Below are 13,215 nucleotides of genomic sequence, written 5' to 3'. Positions count from 1 at the left end.
GCAAGTGCCTTACCCACTGCACTATCTCTCTGGCCCCGACCAAGTAGGATTTATCCCAGAGGTTAATGGATGGTTTCCTGTACAGAAGTTATCAACATAATATACTATATCAATACAAGGAAAAATGAAAACTATGAGTATATCAGCAGATACAGAAAACAAGATCCAACACCTATTCATGATAAAGACTAGCAAGAAAATGGGGATAGAAGGAACTTTTCTCAGTGTAATTGGAGCCACTTACTCTGAACCAACAGCTAATATCATACTCAACAGTGAAAAACTTAAAGCTTTCCCTCCAAGATTAGGCACAAGACAAAGTGATCCGCTCTCACCACCATATTAGTCAATATAGTATTGGAAGTGGAAGTTCTTGCCATAAGAAATCAGACAAGAAAGGGAAATTAAGGGCATCCAGATCGGAAAAGAAGCCAGACTACCGCTATTTGCAGATGACATAATCCTCTACTTAGAAAACCCTGAAGATGACCAAAAACAAAAACCTCCTACAAACTATTAACAGTAAGGTGGCAGGATGCAAAAGCAGCGTACAGAAATTCATGACATTTCTCTACACAAGTGATAAAAGAATACATAAAATATAAAACCCCATTCACAATCACACCTCAAAGAAAAAAATCAAGTACTTGGGAATCAGTGTAGTGACATAAAAGATTTATACAAAGAAAACTATAAATCACAACTAAAACAAATAAAAGAAGACCCAAGAAAATGGAAACACATTTCCTGTTCATGGACAGGAGGGATTTGCACTGGGAAAATGACCCAGAGCATCACAGAGGTGTAGGCAGTCCCTGTGAAAACACACACGGTGGGCTGTCCCCCCCTAGAGAAGGCTGTTCTCTCCTGAATTTCTCTTTCTCTCCTTTCATGCTTCTCTAAGCAACTTTCTTCCAATTAAAACTATACGTCTCACTTAAAGGATATATAAAACACGTGCGTTTTGTAAAGAAGACATAGACAAAATGCTGCTGAAATTTATATGGGGTAGTAAAACTTCCCACGCAGCCACGCAAATCTGGAAAAAAATAAGATGGGAGGCTTTTCTCTTACTAACTTTACATTTTAAGGCCATGATAATCAAGACGGTGTGATATTGGGATAAAGACGGACTTTCAGACCTGTGGGGCAGAAGTGAGACCCAGCGTCAGGCCCACAGGGCTGTGATCAGCTTGTCCTTGGCGAGGGCTAAGAGATGAGCTGGCGCGGGGGAAACCCCTTCAGCAAATGGCTCTGGGGAGACTGGTCAGTCACGAGTGGAATGGACTCAAATCCCCACCCAACTTGCACCGTGCACAGTAGTTATTCAGTGGATTAGAGGCCTCGGTATCAGGCCAGAATCCATAAAGTGTATTGAGAAAACCTAGTTAGAACTCTTCATGACATTGAGTCAGAGGAGTCTGATTCAGTGCCAATAGCTAACATACAGAAGCAAAGATAAACAAAGATAAACTGTATCAGACTAAGGCGCTCTGCATCATAAAAGCAATCCTGACAGGAATAAAAAGACTGGAAGCAAATATTTGCCTATGATCCCTCTGACGAAGGGTTAATTTCCAGGGTACATGAAACAGTGGTGAAGCTGGTCGGCAGGTAGAGCACTTGCCTTGCATGTTCCTGGCTGGGGTTTGAACCTGACTTTCCGTGTGGACCCCCACACCTTCGGGAGTCAGCCCAAGCACTGCCCCCAAATAAACAACAGAAAGTGGCATTGAGGCCCTAGGCAAGATGGGGACCATGAGTCCGTGGTGAGGAGGAGAGCATCGGTTGGGGGTACGGTGGTATGCATGAGCCCTACCGCTGGCAGCTTTGGAACCTGTAACCCCTGGAGACCGAGGGGAAAGTTAGGGTCTTCCCTTTCTCTTACTCAGCTAGACAGGAAACAGCCTTCCGTCCTTGGACCCCAAAGAGAGCTCGCTGCACTCCTGGGAGGTCTGCTCAGCGGGACTGAGCCTTTTCTGCCTCAGTGTCCCCTCTCACTCTTGGCCACAGCCCTCCCTAAAGCCATGATGCTTCTCCTCAGAGAAACTTCTGTTAGCCCTAGAAGATGCTCTAGGCCCGAGCTGCTTCTTGCCTTTGCTCAGGTCTGGTTTCTGCGGGAGCTTCTGGGTCGGCTGTCACTGACTTGTGCTGTTTCTGGTCTCTTCCCTGTGCTGCACTTCAGCGGAGCCTTCTCCTGTGGGAGCTGCGGCCGTCGGCTCACCGCCCCTCTGCTCAAAAGGCACCTGCAGGTCTTCCTACACTGCCCCTCCTGCCCGCAGGCCACAGTGAAGGTCAAGGTAGGCTGGCGCGGGTTTGGGACTCACGGGCGGGACAGACGGCCTGGCCTGTGTCAGCCGGGAACTGGCACTCAGGAAGAGCAGGCAGGGGTCTGACTCCGACAGGCAGAGGCTGAGTCCGGGGGTCGGCCGAGCACTCAGGAAGAGCAGGCAGGGTCTGAATCAGACAGGCAGAGGCTGAGTCCGGGGGTCGGCCGAGCACTCAGGAGGAGCAGGCAGGGGTCTGAATCCGACAGGCAGGGGCTGAGTCCGGGGGTCGGCCGAGCACATCGCCTGGAGCCTGACTAGCCTCTGTTGTTTGCAGCTGTTGCAAAGCAGTATCTCGTCGCTCCTGCAGTCTGCTGTCTGCGAGGAGGGGGTAAGTCCAGCCCGGGGTGTCCCCTGGAGCCAGGTCAGTGGTCACCCCAGAGACCGTCCGCTGTGCAGGCTGTGCTCAGAGGCCCGCAGACCTGGGAGCACGCTCAGTCTTGGACAGCCCCACGTGGACTCGGAGGCCTGTCCTTTCCTGACCAGCTGCGGTGGGTGCACTGCCCTGGCTTCATCTCGTGTGGGGTCTGGAGATGCCCTGTCCCCGGGCATGGCCCTGTGTGTGATGCCAGCGATTAGATCTGGGGCGGCCCTCGTACGCAAAGCTCTGCCCACGGCCCGGTCCCAGGCCCCGAGGGAGAGGCCCTGGAACAGATCCTCGAGATAGGAGATCAGTGGCCGCAGGGACACGTCTCCTCGGGGAATGGCGGAGAGGGTCGGGAAAGTGCTGGGCAGAGCATTTGGGCGGCAAGCCAGGACCCATGGCCCCTCCCGCGCCTGTGCCGGCCCCTGGCCCTCATCTCCTCAGCTCTGGCTGGGCCCTGTCAGGTGCAGGCCAGCCTCCACGTCCCGAGGGCCCCCAGGAGGCAGCCGGCACTCTGGCTCGGAGTCTCATCACGGGCAGTCTTGGCTAGACAGACCTGTCGTCCGGCCCAGAGACAGTGCCTGGGCGTAGTGATCCCTCATTGCACTCAGCTTCCAACACATCTCACTGCCCCGGACTGATAGCATTGATGACCGGGTATAGTTATTCTTGATTTTACGGTTCCTGAAAATTGTTGCTGCACTGTAGGGTGGGGGTTTTGTTTTGATGGCATTTTTTTTGAGTCAGAAGTTTATACTTTTGATAAAATCAGGGTCACCCTTTCCATGCACATGCATGTGCAGAGCTAAGTGGTGATGAGCAGCAGAGAAACTTGTCTCCCTCCCTCCGTGCCTGCAGCTCCACACAGCCCTTCATCCTTGCCAGGGCACACGAGACTAGGGCACCCGCCCCTACTCCAGTGCTGCTCCACACGTGTGGAGGCCGAAAACCATCATCTGTATCCCCAGGGTAGTGAAGCATCGTTCCGGTGGACACTGTTCATTGCCGCACTTAGTGCGGTGTCCAAGATAGGGAAACACCCGAATGCCCAAATACAGAGGAATGGATTGAGAAGTTGTGTGTGTGTGTGTGTGTGTGTGTGTGTGTGTGTGTGTGATGGAATATTATACAGCTCCAATAACGGAATCATACAGTTTGCAGCAACATGACTGGAACTAGAGGAAGTCATGCTGAGTAAAGGGGTAGGTCCAGAATGATCTCTCTTATATGTGGGACTTAAAGATACACACAGGGGAGCAATAGAAGGCCAACGACTGCACAGCTGAGTTGGGGGGAGGGGATTTAAACTAAAAAGCACCGGCCTGCCCACCTGTCTGTGCCTGCCAGTCTGTGCGGCGTGTGCCCACAGCGAGAGAGGTTGGAGGTCACTGCCCTGCGCCCCCTGGACAGCCAGCAGGGGTCTTGCTTGTCCTTGCGACACCTCCTTGGTGTCGCCCCTCCCCCGCATCCTGTGTGAGCCCGGCCACGGGGCCCTCAGGACCTCCCTGAGCCTGACTCTGCTCCTTCACCTGTGTCACTGCACCAGTCCCAGTGCCGACCTGACTCTCGGTGAGGAACCCCAAGTCTGCAGAGGGGGAGAGAGGCAGAGAATCGCCTCCGGGCCGACCCTGCGTCTCCCCGCTGTGTGCACAGGGCCTTGGTCTCTGCTTGTTGGGGTTAACGTCCGGCCACCGGCCCCTGAACAGCCCCCGTGTCTCTGCCGCCTGTCTGCCCTGGGCCTGCGAGTGTTGCAGTTCTGGAGATGCAGGCCCAGGCCGAGCACTGTCCTGAGAGCCCAGCGCCGGGCCGCTCAGTGCCCACTGGCTGCAGCCTTCCTGAGAAACCAGCCCCAGCTTCCTCTGCCAGGGCGTGTTGCTGCCGGAAGGGCGCTGCGCCCGCAGAGGAGGTGCTGCAGAGGCCTCTCGAGTGTTTTGCGCCCGGAGAGGGTGAGGCACTTGCTCTGCAAGCCGCAGCGCAGGAATTTCTGGTAGGACGCACTGCCCCGTGGGACAGAGGCGAGGCTTCCCGAGGGCCGGGGAGAACAGGTTCTGGGCTTTGACGTAGGACGGCCCTCAACATCTGCTGCCCTGCTGCCTGGTGTCCCGGCTTCTCACCTGAGGTGAGACTCGCCTGAAGCCAGCCCACAGCCCTGGCACACAGGTGACAGGGGGAGGTGTCGGGTCAGGCCAGGCACGGAGCAGGAAGTCCTTTGATCAGCATTGCTGGCATGGGAAAGTCTCCCCGAGGGTGTGAAGGCGTACGTGCCCCCCGCGTCCCCCGCGCCCCCCGCTAGGACCGAGGCAGGACCCTGTGTACACCCTTCCTCAGCTCACTCTCTCAGGGAGGCTTTGCACGTGTGTGCGCATAGGTCTGTGGGTTGGGGGCGGGGAGTGCACGGGCATGTGTGCACGCACTCAGGTGTGTGTGTGTGTGTGTAGGTGTGCACGCAGGGAGTGTATAGGTGTGTGCAAGGACGTGTGTACATACATGTGCGCAGGTGTGTGCGCGGGTGTGTACATGCATGGTGCGCAGGTGTTTGCACACGTGTGCAGGTATGTGTGCTTATGTGTGCAGGTGTGTCTGTGTGTGCACACAGGCGTATAGGCAGGCGTGGACACAGGGCTGGGGGTGTCTGCGCCCACTCAGGGTGCCGGGGAGCGTGTGCTGTGGGCTGGCACGCACCCTCTTGCTGCAGACCCGCAGATGCTGACACGGCTCCTCCTGGAGGCACAGTTCTGCCGGCTGGAGAATGTTCCTTCCTGACGGCACTTTCCTTCCCTCCCCACCAACACTGCTCTCCCCGTGAGGGGCGTGGAAGGTCCAGGCAGGGGCGGTCTCTGCACTGCTCTGGTGCCCTGTGGCCTGGAACGGGGTGTCCAGGGCCAAGCGCTCGCTTTAACCAACATGCTTTTTTTTTTTTTAAATCACTGCAGACTTATGAAGTGAACAGTGTCCTCGGAAAGGAGGTGGGGCTGCTAAATTGTTTTGTGCAGTCGAGAACCACCCACCCGGCCAGCTGCATTGGATTGGAGGAGATCGAGCTTCTGGGAGCGGATCGAGCCTCTCTGGAATGACACGGCCGTCACAGGACCTGTGAACTTTGCCATGTGGCCGCAAGGATGGTGGCGGCGGTTTGGGTAGTTATTTGTTAACCATGCGCAGACTTGAATGTGCTTCATGATCCTGAAATGGAGCTTCAGATTTTTCTGGGGGACTCTGGTGGTAAAATTTTGTAAACCCGACTCTATTTTTCTAGTTTCTACTCTGACTACACTTCTGCAAGCCTCACAGCCTGGCCTAGGAGCTTAAATAAGCCGGAGGCCTTCGCTTAGCAGTAAAGTTACTACAGCAGAGGCTTTTTGTTAACTAAAACTTTAAAATGTTTGGAACTGGGGAGTGGGGGTGGGGAGAGTTCCAGGGTCACGCGGGAGTTCCTGGTTGGGCCCCCTTGGCCGTGCTGCCCTGCGCACCAGCAGGAAGGCCCCTCCCGGCCCAGGCCAAGGCAGCAGTAGCCCCCGGCCGGAGGACAGGACGCGGTCCAGGTTCTTATCCATGAGTCAACAGTGTTTTTCTGGCCCTTCATATTGCCCAGTGTTTGTCCTCTAGCGTGCCGGGACTGTTCGGGTACAATAAATACCCAAACTCAGCACTTCGCAGTTCCCTGTTTCGGGGAGCCAGAGAGGCGCCGCTGCGCCCACCCACGCGCACCGGACTTGGAGCGTCGGCCGGGTGGGCTTCTGGCGGGGGGCTCGAGCGCGTTCCCCCACCCCCGCGTCCTCCCCGCCTTCCGCCCTGGCGCTGGGACCCTGGCCCGCCTTTACCGACGGAGGGAAGCGCTAAGTCCGCTCGACCCTGGCACACCACGGGGAGGTGCCCGGTCGGGGGTCCGGCCGTCCCACCCCGCGTAATCCCGTGGGTTTAGGCGCCCCAAGCTGACCCGGGACGGCGGGGAGTGGAAGCGAGGCCGGTGAGAGACCCGGACCCCCGGCGCGCGCCCCGCGCCCCTGCCCGCCCGCCCGCAACCCCGGGACCCTCCCTCCGTGCCCCGGCCCACTCCGCAACCCCTGAACCCTCCGCGCCCCTGCCCGCCCCGCAACCCCGGAACTCTCCGCGCCTCCCGTGCCCCTACCCGCCTGCAATGCCGGGACCTTACGTGCCCCCCGCGCCCCGTTCGCCCGCAACCCCGAGACCCTCCGCGCCTCCCATGCCCCCACCCGCCTGAAACCCCGGGACCCTCCGCGTCCCCCGCGCCTCTGCCCGCCCGCAACCCCGGGGCCCTCCGCGCTGCCCGCCCAGTGGCGCCTTCCCGGGCGCCGCCCGCCCGCGGGCTGCCGAGACCTCAGCGAAGAGCCGCCGGGCGCCCCTCGGGCGTCACCCCGGGGTGCGGGCGCTGGACGCGCGCCCCGGGCCTGCATCCCGGGAACACAGGGAGCGGGAGCGGTTTAACCGGGAGTCTTTATTCTTACAAACGCTGTTAAAAATTCATATAAAAACGGGAGCGTGCTCAGTCTCTGCGTCTCGCTGCAGCGCCGGGCCGGCGGCAGTCTGTCCGTGCGCCCCGCTGCACCCACGCGCGGCGTCGGAAAGCGTCCGTACAAAAATAATTTAAGGGGTGGGCGGCGTCCCGCTCCGCGCGGGCCGGGGTCACCGGCCGTCGGCCGCGCCGGGCAGGAAGGGCGCGCCGGGCAGCTGCTTGAAGAACTGGCGCAGGCCGGCCAGGTCCCGCGTGAGCTGCTCCACGCGCTGGTGCAGCTTCTCGTTCTCGGCCGACAGCTCCACCAGCTTCTGCTGCATCTCCTGGTTGCGCCGCTTGGCCTTGTCGCGGCTCTTGCGCACGGCGATGTTGTTGCGCTCGCGCCGCTGCCGGTACTCGGGGCTGCCGCGGTCCGGGCCGCGCTTGGCCGCCGCCTTGTCGCGCGCGGGCGCGGGCGCGGGGCTGGCGCGCGGCGGCTCGGGCGACGCGGGCGGCGTGGGCGCGGCCAGGCTGACCACCGTCTGCGCGCACGCCGCCACCTGCGCGGGCAGCAGCGAGCCGGCCGCGTCCCCCGCCCAGGCGGGCTCGCGCTTGAGCGGCCGCGGCGCGCCGGGTCCCGGGCCCAGCAGCTCCAGCGCGCCCGCCTTGTGGTTGCTGTTGAACAGGTCGGCGAAGAGCTCGTCGTGGCACAGCTCCAGCGTGGGCACGGCCGCCATGGAGTCGATGTAGGCGCTGAAGTCGATGGCGCTCTCGTCGTCGTCCATGGCGGGCTCGGGCGCGCGCGCCGCCTTGCCGAAGGCCGCCGGCCCGTCCAGGCTGAAGAGCGCCGTGCTCATGGCGCCGTCGGGCCGCCGCCGCCGCCCGCGCCGCGCCTTTTCTACCCGCGCCCCGCCCGCCTGCCGGGAACGGCCCGCCCGCCGCCCGCGCCGCCCCTTCCTGCCGCGGCCCGGCCCGCCCGGCCCGGCCCGGCCGGCCCCCCCGCGGGACCCGCGCCCGGCCCGCCCCGCGCCCCCCACCCCGCCCGCGCGGCGGCGTCCTGCCAGCGCGCCCCGGGGTCACGTCTGAAGTGCGCCCGCGCGCCCGCGACCCTCCTCCGGCCCCGCGTCCGCACTGCCCCTGTGCGGCTGCCCGGGGCTCCCAAGGGAGGGGCCGTGTGTCCAGCCCGGGAGAGGGGCCGTCGCCCAGCCCCCCCGGGAGAGGGGCTGTGCGTCCAGCCCTCCCGGGAGAGGGGCCGTGCGCCCAGCCCCCCGGGAGAGGGGCCGTGCGCCCAGCCCCCCCGGGAGAGGGGCCGTGCGTCCAGCCCCCGGGAGAGGGGCCATGCGTCCAGCCCCCCCGGGAGAGGGGCCGTGCGTCCAGTCCCCGGGAGAGGGGCCGTGCGTCCAGCCCTCCGGGGAGAGGGGCCGTGCGTCTGAGCTCTGGAGTCAGCGCTGCCCGCGCCGGGGAAAGGCCGGGCCCAAAGCCGCGGCATGTGGACGCCACAGGAGCATCCCCCAGGCCAGTCCGGCCGGGAACTGCGGAGTAGATGCCCACACTGGGAAGGGCCGCCCTGGCACCGAGTCCCGACGCCGTAAGGGTGCGCTGGTCAGGGTGCTGCGGCGAGAGGGGAGATGCCCGCGCCCCTGACGGCGTCTTACACCCTTAGGTGCGAGAATCGTCTGTTCCCAGAAGGGAAGACACTTGTCTTGGCCCCCGCCGAGCCCCGCGCCCGCCAGGCGTGTCCCCAGCACCATGGGGTGCCCAGCAGAAACAGATGCGTGAGGCTGCGCTCCGACCTGCAGGGCCCGGGACCCGGGACCCGAAAGAGCAAGATGCCCCGTGCCGCGCGCGTCCCTAGAACCTTCTGGAGCTTCTTTCCGAGGCCGTGGCGTTTGTTTCTGAGAGGGCCCACTTCTTTTGACCCACTTCCTACCACCAGCCCCGTTTCAAACTCGTTTTCCTTTTTATTAAAGCCCAAGTAACCATGGCATGGATTGGAACCGGCAATCCCACCACCCAAGCACACCAGCGGTGGCCCAAAATAAGGAGTGGGACGGCCCAGCCAGCCCCCAGGCGGGAGGGTGGTGTGGAAGCGCCTATCTCCCGGGGGGCTGTGAGTTCAGTTCTGCTGCCACAGCACAGCGTGAGGGCGTGGGCACCGCCTAGCCAAGTGTGTGCGAGCTGGCCGAGCACCCCAGACAAGTGTGCAAACACCGCCAGGAGTGCGACGCGTCAGGAGAGGAAAGGAAGGTGACGCGGGCAGTTCCAAAGGAAACAACACCAGTTCTCCAGGTGACAGCGGTTGTATAAAAGAAAGACTTAAGGCCCAGGCTGCACCGCGGAAGGCGCTTGCCTTGCACACGGCAACCCGGGTTCGATCCCCGCCACCCTATTCGGTCCCTGGGCACCATCAGGCGTGATCCCTGAGCACAGAGCCAGGAGTAACCCTGAGTGCTGCCCGGCGTTGCCCCCAAACAACAAACCCGTCAGGATCAAGGACCCGGCCCTAAAGGACGGAGGCAAACAGGGTGTGAGGAGTTTTATATCTAACACAGCTTAACGTGTGTATTTGTGCGTTAGGAGTTACAAGGTTAATATTAACACCGCAGTACCATTAAATTTTTGGTTTAAAACAGATATTTTAAGAAAATAAAGGCCCTCTGGCTGAGGGCCTGGAGTCTGAGGAGGTGGGGGTGGGGGAGGCCGGGCACATGAGGGCTCCTGGCTGTGGGTCCCCTCCTGGTGGGCCGGGCACTGGGACCGGGAGCTCCCGCTTTGGGGTCTGGGTGTGAACCTCTCCCAGGAGCAGGCCGGGCCGGGAGCAGGGAGAGGGCGGCACTGCCAGCCAGCCAGAGCTGCAGCCCCCGCGCTGTTAGGCACAGCGGCAGGGCGGTGGGGGTCTAGCAGGACGGGCTCTGCGTGCGGGAGGCCTGGGTGCGAGCACTTGCTGGGCGGGCGGGGGAGTGCGGGGAAGCAGGTCTGAAGGCAGCAGCTGGCTTGACGTTCCCGAGCTCTGCATGGGAGGGCCGTGACGAGGCTCCGAGAATGTGAGCTTCAGCCGAGCAGATGGCGTTTGGAGGCAGGACGGGAGCAGGTGTGAGCAGCTCCGCCACCCCGCAGAGCCACCGCTGTGGGCTTCCCCGCCCTCGCCCACTCGCACCCGTGTCCCGAGGTCTTCAGTGATGGAAGCAGCTCGGCCAAGTCTCTTACTGAGCCGTTTTAACAGTGGACAAGTGGAGCTCTAGAGCACTGTCGTCCTGCTTTTACCCACCTGAAAAGTGAGGCAGGTGGTGCCAAATGGACCACTCTCCACGTGAATGGATGGAGGACAACTGAACAGCCCGTCAGGTAAACGGCAGGATCCTGTCAAGTTCTTTGTCCAAAGGATTACTGGCTCTGAGCAAGGGGCAATTTACAGGCTGTTTCAAAGCCACGATTGTAAGGATATTTATCTAGTCACAGAATCTGTTTCATTATCGTCTGGCACTTGAAGTGATATACTAAATGCCTGACCTTTATGATTTCAATACTTATTTTATAAAATGATTGCCATATCCTTATGCCTTCAATCTGGAGAGACCTTAAGTCTTTAATGTTCTCTCCTCAAATAGCAAGTATTTGTGTGTGTGGTGTGTGTGTGAGTGTGTGTGTGTGTGTACTGGCAGACCAACTCAAGGCCTCATACCTGCAAGGCAGGTGCTCTGACCGAGCGACATGTCTCGCTCTCAGTTCACAGTATCGGTGTCCAATATTGATTTCTTGCTTAGACGCTATTAAGGAGCGTCTTCATTTCACCTGTTAGGGTAGGAGCTGACTAGCTGGTCGGGCCTGACAAGAGGAAAGATTGCATTACTTCAGACCACGAAAGATTAGAAAAAGGTGTGCAACAGCTTTTGCTATGAGATGTGTTAGTCCGTTAGTGTTTTCAGTTGTTTGAGGCCACACCTGGAGGTGCTCAGGGCTTACTCCCGACTCTGCTCAAGGGTGACCCCTGGCTCGGGGGTTGATATCGATGTCAAGGGTCAGATCATGGTGGCCATGTGCAAAGCAAAGGCTTTCACCTTTTTTTATCTCCAATTAAAGTGTTTCTATAAGAAAACATAAAAATAATCTCCATGTTAGGGATTTGAACAGTCAGTGCTGAATTGGAAGCTCTTCTTCTAATAGTTATCGTGAAATATTTTACATAATGCATTCTGGCTTCATGACCAGTAAAACCGATTTCTTAGAAAAGAGCCGTTTTTGTTTGGAAAAAGGAAGAAAGATGCTAAAATGGTCACTAAAGACGCCTGGGTCAGCAGTGTCCCTCACGGTGACAGCTGCAGAAGTAGCCGGCCCCGACTTCTGCAGACCGCTGAGAAGCACCTGAGGGAAGTGTGGTCAGACCTGCTGGCCAGCCACCCTGCCAGGGCCAGGGACAAGAGGCGGCAGTTGGCCAGAAGTGGGTCCAGGCTGAAGGCCGGGGCAGCCTAGGGCAGGAGAGGCAGAATTGGGAACGGGAGACCCAGGGGTGGATCGAAGGCAAAAGCACTTGCCGTGTGGGTGAGGCCAGGAGGTGGGTCCCCGAGTGTCCCGCGTGTGCTGAGCCTGGTCCCACGGACGCTGCTCTTCTCTCCCCGCCCTACAGTCGGGGGCAGTCTCCAGGGCACACGCAAGGGTGCGAGACCCTGCCACTCTAACAGCAGCAGCAGAAGGAGGTGGAGGGGCAGTTTAGATCATATCCAGGTGAAGGGGTTCAATAATGTTTAAGTTAGTGCCCCCCCACTGTCACTTCTGCCTTTCCCCTGCCCACCCCCCATGATTTGTTGACTGACAGTTGTGGTTTTGGTACAGACTGTGACCTCCAGAGCCACCGCCCATGTGCTCAAGACCCTCCACCTCTGTCCTGCCAACCAAATCATTCCCTTCCCTCCCTCGAGCTGCAGTCCAGTGGTCGGGGGTCCGTACCCTTGGTTTGTTTCGCTAGACCAGACGGGTGAGATCAGCCGTATTTGTCTTATTGGCGTCCTCAGCATGAATTCCATCCAAGTAGCCACGAACTATGCGACTTTATTTTTTCTAGTGGCTGGCTAGTATTCGGGTATATGAAGGGGACTGTAGAAAAAGACTCTCCCACCTGTCCTGGGGAATCTAGAAGTCCATGGAAACGTGTGCTGTGTGCTCTTCAAAATCCGTCTGGGCCCCCCCCCCCCCCCAAGTGGGATGCAGACGATAGCCCGAGGCCGGCCCTCCCCAGGTGCAGCAACTGCAAGAATGTGTTTTCTTTTGCTCCTTTGTTATTTTTCACTTTCAGTGTTTAAGGTAACTATCAAAACACAGGTTCACCTTTAGGCTAATGAGATGGTGTTTCTCAGTGGCCACATACAACAAAGAATACAGATACTCAAAATTCTGAAAAGAACTAAAAATGCCAATGACAGTCCAAAGTACTCTCTAAGAAGAGGGTACGATCTGATTTCCAGAGTTGACAAGTTATAATGCACAAAATGCCTGGGTCATGAGGAAGTGTTTTGAGACAACCCCAGAGAGAATAAAGCCTTACCCTTCTACAGGAAGAAAGAAATCAGCAGCTATCCCTCCGGCTTCCCAGTGCAGTCACGTCGTACAAAAACATGAGATTATGTGCTAAAATACGTGGTAAAGGGTACAATGGACAGAGAACTAGAGGAAACCAGGAGAAAAGTGGGGAAAGTTACACATATTTAGAAATTAAGAAAAGAAACCAAAACCTTAAATTCAATGAAAATTTCACAGGAGAAAATTGAATAAGCAAAAGACTCAGCGAATCTGAACGTAGGACTGGAATTATCCAAGCAGAGCACAAGAAGGGGAGAGCATGGCCGCCTCGGTGGACACCCCAGCGAAGGGAAGGAAGAGGCAGAAAGGTTATCTAAGAAACGACAGCCTCAGATTTGTTGATTGCTGGGCCTCCCCCAGCAGAGACCCTGCAGAACTCGTTGTACCATCCATCCCGTTTGGGGAACCCAGTCCGCTGCCTGCAGGCAAGGGAGCGCCTCACCCGCGGTGCTGTCACTGGGCCCAAATTTCTGGTTTTATTATGGAAGTTGAACACA

At 58.6% G+C, this 13,215-nt stretch overlaps 2 protein-coding genes across 2 annotated transcripts in view; one reads left to right on the top strand and one right to left on the bottom strand.

Moving 5' to 3' along the window:
- The window catches only part of SPIDR (scaffold protein involved in DNA repair), a 373,264-nt gene extending 366,258 nt beyond the window's left edge, over positions 1 to 7,006 (top strand). The window contains exons 18-20 of the mRNA XM_055129012.1: positions 2,186 to 2,300; positions 2,605 to 2,658; positions 5,625 to 7,006. Of these exons, the coding sequence (XP_054984987.1) occupies positions 2,186 to 2,300; positions 2,605 to 2,658; positions 5,625 to 5,765 (310 nt within the window). The 3' untranslated portion in view covers positions 5,766 to 7,006. The remainder of the gene's footprint in view (positions 1 to 2,185; positions 2,301 to 2,604; positions 2,659 to 5,624) is intronic.
- A 122-nt stretch (positions 7,007 to 7,128) lies between these two features.
- CEBPD (CCAAT enhancer binding protein delta) lies at positions 7,129 to 8,075 on the bottom strand. The gene has a single exon (XM_055129013.1). The coding sequence runs from the start codon at positions 7,999 to 8,001 to the stop codon at positions 7,336 to 7,338; it is 666 nt and encodes a 221-aa protein (XP_054984988.1). The 5' UTR covers positions 8,002 to 8,075; the 3' UTR covers positions 7,129 to 7,335.
- Between the last annotated feature and the right edge of the window lie 5,140 nt (positions 8,076 to 13,215).

This window comes from Sorex araneus, chromosome 2 (genome assembly GCF_027595985.1).
Source record: "Sorex araneus isolate mSorAra2 chromosome 2, mSorAra2.pri, whole genome shotgun sequence".
Classification (NCBI taxonomy): Eukaryota; Metazoa; Chordata; class Mammalia; order Eulipotyphla; family Soricidae; genus Sorex; species Sorex araneus.
The sequence above is the reverse complement of the archived record's forward strand: the minus strand, read 5'-3'. Positions and strand labels throughout refer to the sequence as shown.